Source organism: Lepidochelys kempii, chromosome 24 (genome assembly GCF_965140285.1).
Source record: "Lepidochelys kempii isolate rLepKem1 chromosome 24, rLepKem1.hap1, whole genome shotgun sequence".
Taxonomy (NCBI): Eukaryota; Metazoa; Chordata; order Testudines; family Cheloniidae; genus Lepidochelys; species Lepidochelys kempii.
The window spans coordinates 5,732,292-5,744,599 of record NC_136403.1 but is presented as its reverse complement, the minus strand read 5'-3'; the positions used below and the strand labels follow the sequence as shown (position 1 = coordinate 5,744,599).

General features: G+C 54.7%; 1 protein-coding gene across 1 annotated transcript in view; it reads left to right on the top strand.

Moving 5' to 3' along the window:
- ITGA10 (integrin subunit alpha 10) overlaps positions 1 to 12,308 on the top strand; it is a 54,671-nt gene that overhangs the window by 26,029 nt on the left and 16,334 nt on the right. The window contains exons 7-14 of the mRNA XM_073322622.2: positions 2,750 to 2,898; positions 4,962 to 5,112; positions 6,218 to 6,383; positions 6,866 to 6,939; positions 7,482 to 7,626; positions 8,671 to 8,819; positions 10,129 to 10,272; positions 10,769 to 10,972. Of these exons, the coding sequence (XP_073178723.1) occupies positions 2,750 to 2,898; positions 4,962 to 5,112; positions 6,218 to 6,383; positions 6,866 to 6,939; positions 7,482 to 7,626; positions 8,671 to 8,819; positions 10,129 to 10,272; positions 10,769 to 10,972 (1,182 nt within the window). The remainder of the gene's footprint in view (positions 1 to 2,749; positions 2,899 to 4,961; positions 5,113 to 6,217; positions 6,384 to 6,865; positions 6,940 to 7,481; positions 7,627 to 8,670; positions 8,820 to 10,128; positions 10,273 to 10,768; positions 10,973 to 12,308) is intronic.

Genomic DNA, 12,308 nt, shown 5'->3' with positions numbered 1-12,308 from the left:
TTGGGCCAGGCGCTGTTCAGAGACAGTCCCTGCCTCAGAGAGTTTACAATTGAAATAGACGAGACAGAGGAGGGGAAAGGCAGAGCGAGCAGAGGGAGAGCTGATCCCCTCCCTCCCCACATAAATCTTGGCAGGACAGGGCAGGGAAGGTGGGAGGGGAGTAAGGAGGGCAGGAGTGGGGCAGAGCTGAAGTGAAGCAGGGAGTCCTCATCTTGGCGAGCCTAAAGCCCCCTCCCTCCTGCCCCCCCAAGGAGATCAAAGGAAACAGGCTTCCCCCTCAAATGACAATCGTCTGCCTCCCTCCCTCCCCACATCCTCAGGATGAGTAAATAAGGAAACCGTGAGTCTGGCTGGTTTGCCGTGGGACGGGGCTGACTCACGGGGCAGGCAGGCTGACTCAGGGCCGCAGTGGTGGCTAACTGCCTCCTCCCCCACGGGTCCCGATTCCCTTCCAAGGGCCTGATCCTGAGAGGAGTGGCATACCCCCGCTGCTCCCACGGGCGCTGGGGCTCAGCTCCTCCCAGCATCGGGGCTGGTGGCTGTGATACTCTGCTGCCTAGAGCCCGAGGACGGGCCAAACCCAGGAGCCTCTGCAAAGGGGACCCCTTCCAACCTGACCCACCAGCAGCAATGGCTGGGCAGACGTGCTCCTAGCCCCCTGGGGCGTCTATCCCTCCTCCCCCTTTGCAGAGCCCAGGCAGACCATGCTAACGGGCCTCTGACCCTGCCCTTCTGCCCCCAGGATGCCCTGCTTTGCTCTGGCCCCCAGGCTGCTCCCAGAATTCCTTGTACCCAGCCCCTCTCTTCAGGATGCCTTGCCTGCCTTTGGCCCCACATTGCTCCCCAAATGTCCAGTCTCGCTCTGGCCCTGCAATCGGCGCATTCCCAGAATGCCCCACTCATACCCTCTGCTGTACTCCCAGAATGCCTTTCCTCGCTGTGGCCCTGGCTGGCACCGGCTGGCCTGGTCCCACAATGCTTTGCACTGATACTCTGGTTGGTGTCCGGTTTTTTCCATCCCCAGGGTTTGTGTCCACTCGGGGTGGGGGGCACCAAGAAATCCCACCCCATGGGGGAAACAGGAAACGTAAAGAAAAGAGGTGGAAAGAGAGCCTGACCTCTGAGCTTTGTCATGTGCGTTTGAGGGGTCGGGGTGGAGAACGCCCGCTCTGCTGAGTCGGCACAGGCCAGGGCTGAAACGCAAAACCTCATTCAAGGCCAGGTGTCCTGGAGTCACCCAAGCAAAAGCCAGCTTTGTTATTGCTAGCTCAGCTCCCACCAACCTACGGAAGGGACCGCGATGCCACGGATTTCCCCCCCACACCTTCCCGTTGGTGTGTTGGACAGACGCCTGCCCTGTCTTAGCTCCCTGCTCTTAGATCTTCCAATCCGCCCCTAGCAAGTACTTGGAGCCTGACTGCGTGTCCCCTCTGCATCCTTTGCTCTTTGCTGCTCTAGTGCGTTCGCCAAATGAGAGAGGATTTCCTCTGGCTGGCGGATTCCGTGCTCATGAGAGAGGCAAACAATGCAGCGTCCCGTCTGGGATACACACCCAGAGTGGTCTGCAACCTCGCACCTGAACTAATCAGACTGATGAGATGTTTGCCCATATGCTCAGGTTCAGTTGATCGCCATATTTGGGGTCGGGAAGGAATTTTCCTCCAGGGCAGATTGGAAGAGGCCCTGGGGTTTTTTCGCCTTCCTCTGCGTTATGGGGCACGGGTCACTTGCTGGAGGATTCTCTGCACCTTGAAGTCTTTAAACCATGATTTGAGGACGTCAATAGCTCAGACATAGGTGAGAGGTTTATTGCAGGAGTGGGTGGGTGAGATTCTGTGGCCTGCATTATGCAGGAAGTCAGACTAGATGATCATAATGGTGCCTTCTCACCTTAAAGTCTATGAGTTTATGAGACCCTTTGGCCTGCACAGTTAGCCAGTGTTCTGGGCCGTGCAGGGTGGGTTCTGTCAGGATAAGAATTCAGTGCTACCCATGTTTCTTCACAAAAATATGTCCACAGAGTCCTCTCTTCTGTTCCCGAGTGTGGCAGAAACAAACAGCAGGCAGTTTCCTTGCTCAGACAATGCCACGTCTGCCCCTCCAGCGAGCTCTGTGCCCAACAAGCTCTGTCTCGTCTTCCCCTCCAAATCATGCTCACAACTGCTTCTCCTGGCTTCCTGCTGCCTCTTACCCCCAGCCGATCTCCTAGCCCCCCGCATTTGCAACCAGAGAAACCCTTCAGTGCACGTTGTTTAGCTCTCTCTCTCACTCACACACACACACACACACACGTTAGATAGAAACATAAATATTCCTGCTGGCGGGTTGCAATGTAACGTGACTTTATTGCTTAGAATTCAGAACAATAACCCCAAAACACAGAGAGACAAAACAGGCTGCTCCCTAATTCACTGACACATGACTCACCCCACCGTGCTGTAAGTGGGCTCTTTTCAAACTGGCTGCCTGCTGTGCTGACTGACGTTGCTCCCACACTTTGCTACAGAGCCCTCTAAGCAGGAACACCCCCACCCCCTCTGCCGCTCTTAAAGCGATAGCTTGCAATTCCAACATAGTCCTCGGTACACCCACAAGGGGAAGGTCAACTGACTTGCCGAAGGCCATGGACTGAGCCCTTGTCTCTCAACTCCCAATCCACTGCCCTTCCTACCCCAGTCTTTGCATGCAGAAGGGATAGCTTAGCCCCGAGCTGCCTGTAGCACCACTGACCGTGGCTTCTCTGTTATAGGTGGGGGTGCTGCAGTATGGGGAGAAAGCTGTCCACGAATGGAGCCTCTGGGATTACCAGACGGCAGAAGAAGTGGTGGAGGCGGCGAAGAACATCAGCCGGCAGGAGGGCCGGGAGACTCGCACGGCGTTCGCTATCCACAAGGCCTGGTAGGGGGAGTGGCGGGAGGGATTTTTCATGGGAGCTGGGCGTGTGGATTTTTAACTGTGGTCTCCGCACTTCTTAGCTGCCTAAGCGCCATATCCATTCTGGGGTGAATTTCCAGAAGCAGAAAGTTCCTAGATACCCTGGAAGATGCTGTTCTCATGGTATTTCCTCCCCAGGCAGAACCAGAGAAAAGGGGGCCTCTTGCAGGGAGACGATGGCAAAGTATCTTGGTGCTTATACAGCTCTGGGATCCCAATGCCCGGCACAAACTGACGCCACCGAAATGCAGCCAGCTCAGGGGTGGAGTACAACTGTTAACAACCCAGCACAACAGTGCGGGGAAGGAGAAATTCAGCCCAGGAAGGGCATGTCCTCACTCATCTCTTAATTGCCTTAGGTTTGTTAAGATAGGAATTTCGTTGTTAAGACGCCTCTAGCAGATGCCAACACACTGAACCTCAGGCATCTCAAGTGTGTGGCCTTTGGACGGCTCACAGAGCTCTCTTCCGGCCCCAAAGCTAACCCTTTGCATCCTCTGAGGTCTTTTTTGCTCCTTGCTGATCAGGATCAACAAACTCCCCCGGCTGCCCGTAACTGAGTCTGTGGAGCCCTGGAAGGAAATGTGGGTGTAGAAGTCAGACTCGGAGGGGTCTGTGTGGGCAGAGATCTCATTAAAGGGACAGCTGGTCCCATGGCGTGCACTAATGGCGCCAGGGCGAAGCGCCCGAGGCGAGAGCGAGAGGCAGGGTGGTTTGTAGCGGGGCTGCAGCGCCAGGCCTCTTGGGAGCTGAGCCTGGTCCTGGGGAAAGCTGGTGGGAGGCTGGTAATGGGAGTGCTGTTTCCAACTGGAGAAGAGATGGTGGCTACTGAGAGGAAGAGTACTACTCCTCCGGGATAGGGGAGACCCAGGTTCAAGTCCCTGCTCGGTTCCCTGCGTGACCTCGGGCAAGTTACTTAGCAGCTCTGTGCCTCAGTTTCCCCAGCTGTAAAGTGGAGATGATAGCGCTGCTCTGCCTCCCAGGAGGCTGGGGAGGATGAATGTGTTAAAAGATTGGGAGGGAATCTGGTATTATGGGGGGTGTAGAAGGACCTTTGGTACAGATTTCCAGGGATCAGCCTATGAAAACACACTCTTTCCCCGTCCTCTGGGACAAGACATGACTGAAGCCCCGTGCGTGCCAGGAGCGCTTTGCCCTGGGTAACTAGATCAGTATCTTATACCAGCAATGCTCTCCTAGTGTAGACGCGGCTTTTATCGGTAAAGCTGGGCTTTTGCTAGTATGGCTGTTATCGGGGCTAACAGGGGGCAACTGTACCAGCTCCCCGAGCTCGGGGGGCACCTAAAACATCAGTAACATCTGAGTAAATTAACTACTGATCTCTCCAGAAATGACGGGGTGGGGCTCCAGTGAACATGACATACTGGGGCCCCAAATCTCTCTCCACCGTCTTGGTTATTATCCCACATCCTCTCCCCTTCCCTGAATGAAGCAAACTGCCGTGACCAGAGTGCAGTTTTGCTGGCATAAGCGTGTCTGCTGCGAGGGTACTTGCCAGCATAACTGGGTCAGCTGGGGGATCTCACCTTCTGACCGACAGAGCCCCATCTGCGGGGCAGAGCTGGTCTGAAGGTGGGTTTGCAGAAGGAGGGCTGTATGCTGCTAAGTGGAAATGAAATTTGGGTCTCGGACCGGTTCAAGCATGGCACCGGACTGGGGCTCCAGAGACCCAGGCTCTATACGCAGCTCTGCCACTGACCTGCTGGGGGACCCTGGGTGAGTTGCTTCCCTTCTCTCTGCCTCAGTTTCCCCTCTCTCCTTTTGTCTGTTCTTTTTGGATTGTAAGCTTGTCAGGGCAGGGCTCTCGCTGGGGGTTTGTACAGCCCTTAGCACAGTGGGGTCCACCACCACAATTGATCCACTCACTGGCAGCCTGAATGGGCCCTGGAGGCTGAAGCCCCTCTGCTCCTTACAGGGCAGGGTTAGGAACTGGGCCTCTCACAGCGTTTGACCCTGCCTCAGCCAGGGCTAGAACCTCATTCTGTTTTCTCCCTCTGTTGTGGCAGCTCGGAGGCTTTCAGCCCGGAGCGGGGGGGCCGGGAAGGAGCCACCAAACTGGTGATCGTGGTGACAGACGGTGAGTCCCACGACGGGGACGAGCTGCCGGAGGCCCTGGCTGAATGCGAGAAACGCAACATCACGCGCTATGCTATCGCGGTGAGTGGGCAGTGCCCAGGGACTCGATGTGGCTGGGGCATGGGCTAGTGCTGTCTGAATGCTCCAGCCCGGCTTGTCTGAGTCTCATGCTCTGGACCGGCTGATGGTGATGGGGAATTTTATCTGGGGAAACCTCCCTCCTCTTCCTGTATCAACTCTTCTCAATATGGGAGCCTGGCCCATGGAGGAGACTGGGGACATGAGGCACCTGAATGACATTTCCCATGTTGCACCATGACCAGGGACTCCCATGATGCAACTTCTACCTCCAAGAGGAAAGACTGTGGTGCATCATGGGAGATGTAGTCCACCCATTGACTGTCAGCCAATACATGGGCTTGGCCAAACTCAGTTTTTAGTTTTTATACTTTTGACGATAATAACAATGTTTGTTTTGAAGCACTTTTCTAATTTTTAGCCATTTAAACGTTCACAGTTGTGGGACATTGGGAGGGGTCAGACAATGTGGGGGTCAGGCAAATAATTATTTAATGACCTTGAGACTGAAAAAGTGACAGCTTTATAAAGATTAAAACACAAATTGTCAACATCTCATCTCAAACTCTACGAAGTAAATAGCCCTAAATCTAATGCTAATAAGTTCTCAGGCAACATTTTTCTTACTTTGCCCATCTGTAAATTTCAATTATTATCAATGGAAATAATTTTTTTCTTCATTTGTGTGTGTTTCGGGAAGTTGACGTTTACTAACATTTAGCTAAAAAACTAATCCTTCCAAACCTACCTATAGAGGAGCAGGAGGCAGCCAAACTACATTTCCCATGTTCCACCATGGCCAAAAACTCCCATGGTGCAGCTGCCTCCTCGAAGAGGGTAGACTGGTGCATCTTGGGAGATGTAGTCCAATCAGTGACCCTGGCCTATAGAGGAGAATGGGAACAAGAGGCAGCTGAATTACAATTCCCATGAGGCACTCTGGTGGCAATTTCCCAAATTGAAATTTTCCACTGGGAGAGGGGGAAAAACACATTTTCCAACCAGCTCAAGTTGCGGGGCTCTTGCCCGACCCCTTCAGAGTGTGCCATGTTCGACAGTGAGTAACCAGGTGAAGGTGACACAAACCTCAACAGCCTTTGCTTCTCAGGTCCTAGGTCACTACATGCGCCGACAGCAGGATCCCCACTCCTTCATCAATGAAATCAAGTACATCGCCAGTGACCCCGATGAGAAATACTTCTTCAACGTGAGTGACGAGGCGGCCCTGAATGACATTGTGGACGCCTTAGGGGACAGGATCTTCAGCCTTGAAGGTAACTGCGTTTGGCTGATCGGGGCTGCAGCGGAGTCCCAGGGGCCAGCGGCCAGTACCTGGGGCTGACAGCCGGGACTGGGCCCAGCAGCAGAGTCCCCTGGTGTGGGGCTGGCAGCCGGGATCCTGGGCACGGGGCCGGCAGCCGGGACAGCAGCCAGGAGCAGGGCCAGCAGTGGAGCCCCCGGGAGCCGTGTAGGAGAAAACAGAACTTTACATGATGCTGTGAGAGGCCAGTGTCACATCTGAGCCATTCCTGACCTCCTTCTCCCACACCAAGCTAGGTCCTCCCTGAAACATGGACCCTCTTTCTCCAGTTCCCGCTTAGCATTCTACAGAGCTAAGCAGCCATTCCTGGCCCTGCATCCTGTTAGAAGGGTCCAGGACAAATGTGAGCGTTCATAGCTAAATGTCCGTGGCCATCTTCCTGCGCTGTGTTACCAGAAATGATGCTGATTTTGTCTCTCTCCCCCTCCCCACCAGGGACGCATGGATATAACGAAAGCTCCTTTGAACTGGAGATGTCCCAGATCGGCTTCTCAACCCACCTGCTGGAGGTAAGGCTCCTGCTGGTTAGCTTACAGAAGCCTAGCCATGCAGGGCTAGAAGGGATCTCGAAATCGTATCATCCATCCCTTTGCAATGAGGCAGATTAAATTAACCTCCCAATGTGCTTGGCGCTGTGCATTCAAAGGCTATCCCTGTCCTTGGAGGCCTTACCATCTAAAGAGACGAGACAAAGGTGAAACAGGAGCAGAGAGAGGGGAAGAGACCTGCAGAAGGTCACCCAGAGAACCCAGGCCGCCTGCAGGCTAGACAGGTGTCCCAACTACTGGACCACGTTGTCTCCTTATATCAGTCACTGCCTGCTTCTGTTACAAGGGACTTCTCTAGAAAGCAATTGCAGAAGTGGAAAGTTATCCTAATAGCCTCTCCTCTCTGTGCATCAGAATCCCCTTTCCACTGAGGAGCAGCACAAGGCACTGACTGTCTTCCAGGGGGACCTGCAAAGGGGAATGTAAATTGGGCTCGTGGCCAAGGGATTGGCGTAACAGAGACATCACTGTTTCCCATCTTCTCTCCTCCATGCCCCTGCCAGGATGGGATCCTCTTTGGCACCGTGGGGGCGTACGACTGGGATGGGGCCGTCCTCAAGGAGAGCAGACACGGCCGGGTCATCCTGCCCCGGAAAGCCTTCGAGAAGGAGTTTCCGCTGGAGCTGAAGAACCACGCGGCCTACCTAGGTGCGGTGGTGCCATCAGCCCGAGCCCTCTTCTCCCGGGGCTGAGCAGCCTTGGGTTTCTATTGTCCTGCCTCTCGTTATCATGTGACCCTTGGGGGAAGAGCCAAGTGCCTAGGGCACATGGGTTAGAAATGTCTCATGGGCTGCAGGGCGTGGAATGTCTTGAGGGGCTGTAATGGGCTCAGTAATGGGCTGTGGATCCCATCTCCTCTAGGTTGCCCAGCCCAACACAAGGGCCAAATTTCCCGAGGGGGTTAGGTGCCTAACTTACGTAGATACTCTTGAAAATCCTTCTCTGCACCGACCTGCATCTTTAGGTGCCTAAATGGCTTTGAAAACTGGGCCCTAAGCCAGTGGGATTTATTACTTGTATTGTGGATGCGCCTGGGAGCCCCAGTCATGGGCTAGGACCCTCTGACGCTGGGCGCTTTATAAACAGAACAAAAGGACAATCCCTGCTGGGTCTGGAAGCCGTTGTTAGCTGCCAGCTGGCTTCTGTCACACAAGTGGGCAAGGTACCAGCTCTGATAGGCATGTACCCCATGGCTGCCCATACCCTGGTTCTGTCAAAGTCAGGACGGCCCAGGAAAATCTGGGGCAGGGGGAACAATGCATGGGAAACACATCTCTCCATGGGCCCCAGAGGAAAAGGAGAGCTGGCTGGCTCTAGAGGACTAGGCCAGGGAACAACTCTGTGCCTTTAGTCACTGTCTTGTTAATTTCTTTTTATTTGCATTGTGGTGGCACCTCGCAGCCGACCATGGTGCAAGGTGCTGTACAAACACAGACCAAAGAAACAGTTCCTGCCCCATTCTTCTCTCTGGAAGGGTCATCTTCAGAGTAACGCCCCTGGAGAAAGTGCCACAGATCAGTAAAACCCACTTCTCTGTGTCAGCCTACCAAACCCCGAGACTGACCAGCTGCCTGCCCCCCCGTCCCAGGAACCCACGGCCCACCCTGTAGAACAGCCCTGATGTTCTCTGCAGTGTAGAGCGTCTCAGGGTGCCAGAGGCAGAGCTGACGGGGTCCCCCTCTCTCATGACAGGTTACACAGTCTCCTCGGTCCGGCTCCGGAACAGGAAGTGTCTCTACGTGGCGGGGGCACCGCGTTTTAAGCACAAGGGGAAGGTTATCCTGTTCGAGATGAGCAACAGCGGGCGGGTGGTCATATCCCAGGCCCTCGCTGGGGAGCAGGTAGGGGCCAGGCAGCCAGCGTGGGGTTGGGCTGAGCCTGTGTCTCTAGTCTGTCTCCGCTCCTCCCGTGACTTGCCTGTGAATCCAGAGCCTGTGGCATTGGGGATGGGTTACGGGAGCAGGGCAGAAAGCGCGGGCTGTTCGAACCGGGCAGGAGACAGTTTCCCCAGCCCAGGAATATTTCTGAGAGGTCGACGGTTTTTTCCCCTCTTGAACTGGGATGAACTCTTAAAAATAGCCACAAACCAGAAACCTGCCATTTTCCGCCTTCTGGGGCCATCCAAACATTGCCTTTCCATTTTACCCTCTGCCCCAGCTTTTTTCCGCTCTAATCAGCTTAAACGTCAGACTGAAAAGCCACTTGGCACTGGAAAGCTGGAAAAGGCCAGCGAATTCTGGGAGAATGCTGACACCCCCCCTCCCCCCCACGCACACACGGTCTTCGAGTCAGATTTCCTTGAGCCCGACCCTGCTTTGGGACCAGGTTTGGGGTTCCGGGAAAAAAGCATTCGGTGAAAAATTCCCACCGTGCATAATTGCACGTGTGAGCGTATAAAAAAGGGGGTCGCCCTGCTCGTGGTGATGCATCACTCTGAATGATACACCCCTTTCTGCCCCCGTTAATGCCACATACACAGAGATGATTTCTCATGAGGATACATTTACGGCTGCTCTGGCTCGTCCTGGTAAAGTTACACACAGTGTCACCTAGTGGCTGAACATTCTCTGTGTATATATAAAGCCTGCTGCAGTTTCCACGATATGCATCTGAAGAAGTGAGCTGTAGCTCACGAAAGCTCATGCTCTAATAAATTGGTTAGTCTCTAAGGTGCCACAAGTACTCCTTTTCTTTTGCGAATACAGACTAACACGGCTGTTACTCTGAAACCTGTCATTATAATGCAGTTTTCCATTCCATTCCACCCCCCCCACCCCCCCAACCGTTATCTCCCAAAGAGGGGCAGATTAGTTTGGGGCTTTGTCTGCATGAGGAAGTGGAACTGGTTTAACTGATTTGTTTTAAACCGATGTCAGCTAAATCTGTGCGAACCCATTTTGACTCAGAATCAACTGAAATTAAACCAGTTTATGTCTGGCTTAAACACAGCGTCTACACGGCTTCTGGCACCGGTTCCAGCTTCAGTTAATTCAGCACCAGTTGTTAAATTGAGGCCACATCTGGGTGTAGACAAGGTCTGAGCGGTGCAGAGAGCAAGGCTGGCATTGAGCATGCTGGGGAGGCAGGAAGATGAGGGTTTGCTGCCTCCTGATGCCCCCCCCACCCCGCCCCAATCTACCCTCTTTGCAGATCGGCTCGTACTTCGGTAGCGAAGTGTGTCCTGTGGACGTGAATGGGGACGGAATCACGGATGTCCTGCTGGTCGCTGCCCCAATGTACTTGGGAGGTCAGAACAAAGAAACAGGCCGGGTCTATATCTACAAAGTCGGCCAGGTAAATTTCAGCGCCCACCCTACCTGTCTCCCTGGGCCGGTGGGGTATTTGTCCCGTTGGTTTGCCAGGGGGAAGGAACGGGAATGCAAGCATGCAGAGGGGAAAGAGAAGCAGACCCCCACCCTACACCCCGCAAACAAACATCTCTCTGCTGTCGTTCTGCTCCTGCCGTTTTAACCCCATACCCCGGGATGTCGGCAGGGGGGATTGAACCTGGGGCCTCTCTGTTTTAAAGCACGGGTTTCTACATCCTGAGCTAAAAGACCAGCTCTGGTAGCAGGCTCCTGAGCCTCTAGATGTGGTTCTGCCGCCACCCGTGGGGCGGGGGAGGGCAGGACAGGACAGAGTAGGAGTGGCTAACTGTAGCTAGCCACAGGAGGGCGACATGCTCAAAGGCTCCCGGTAGACATGGCCGGGGGCCGGGCAGGTGCAGAGGGAGGCTGAATCTGGGGTTGGAGGGTGTAAAGGCCCTTTCGCTTCCTTCCCCGCACCCCAGCTGCTCCTGACGTTCAGCGGGACCCTGCATGCTGCCAAGAAGCCCCAGGACTCTCGCTTCGGTTACTCCCTGGCAGCCGTGCCCGACCTCAACCACGACGGCTTTAACGACGTGGTGGCGGGAGCGCCCCTGGAGGATGACCACAGGGGAGCGGTGTACGTTTACCATGGCGCCCGGGGCACCATCCTGCCGCAGTACCAGCAGGTCAGTCACTTGGGCGAGAGGGTGGGTGCCTGGCCAGGGCTGCAGCTCTTTAGAAATAACCCAGCCCTGTTAAGGAGGATTTAGTTCCAGAGACTGGTATGATCCTAAAATCAAGCCTTCCATTACACTAGGACCTACTGTAAACAAGTGGGTTAAGTGCTGTTAATGGATGGATAATGTTATGCCAGGTTTACAGCTATCTCTAGCCCCTGAGGAGCTCAAAGTGCTTCGCTAACGTTAATTAATTAAAGTATTTTTGCCCTTTATCCTCAAGGGAGCTGGGTAATGATAACCGCTATTTTTCGGATAGGGAAACTGAGGCACCGGGAGGGGCCATGATGTGCCCCAAGTCATAGCCTAAGTCAGTGGCAGGGGTGGGAACAGAACACAGAAGTTCTGACTCCTGGTGCCCGCCCCCCTCTGCTTCCCTCCTGGTGCCGGGAACAGAATCCAAGAGTCCTGAGTCCTCCCCGTCCCACCGGCTCTAACCACTAGACCGTCCCTCCGCCCACCTGCCACAGGCACCTTTTCTCCACCACCAGCCCCGACAAATTCCCAGGAAACCATCCCGTGTTCAATATCTGGGCCCAGATGCTCAAGAGTATTTAGGCGCCTAACTCTTATTGATTTCCATAGGCGAGGATCTGGGCCCTTGCTGCAGGGGTCCCACATGGGGGGACAATGGGGGAGGAATTAGCCAGCCCCAATTTTGCAGGGTGGTGGTAGGAGTGAGGGCTGAATAAAGAGCCGTGGGGTTTTGTTTGTGGCTGGGCTGCCCCCTGGTGGCAGATGGCACCAAAATCCTCTCAACTCACTCGCTTGCCCTGTAGCTAGACCCCATGGGGTGCCAAAGGATTTTCCTGCGCTCAGATTCAGCACAGAGGCGGGTTGGGGGGTTGCCCATCATGCAGCAGCTTGTCTGGTCCAGTGAGGGCAGTTTTTGGGTGTCCCAGGAGGTGACCATGTCCCCTTGCCCTGGGAAAGAGACAGGGCTCCAGGCTTAGAAACACCAACAGGGATTCTTACCTGCTGGCCAGGCAGAGACTCTGGGATCTCCCAGCTGGAGCTCCTGGGGGAGGAGGGTGGGTGGGCTTAAAGTTACCTTTGGGGTTCTCTGGGTGCTGGTCTAGTGCCTGGCACAAGTCAGAGCAGCCTGGATCTCCCTGAACGCCTTGTTGGCTCCCCAGGGGGCTGGTGCTAATGGGCCTTGGGCTGTTGTTATTACTACACCGGAGCGCCCAGAAGGTAGGGCCCCATTATGCTGGGTGCTGCATGGACACCTAGTTTGAGATGCTCTCTGTCCCAAAGAGCTTGCCAGACAAAGGATGGGTGGGGA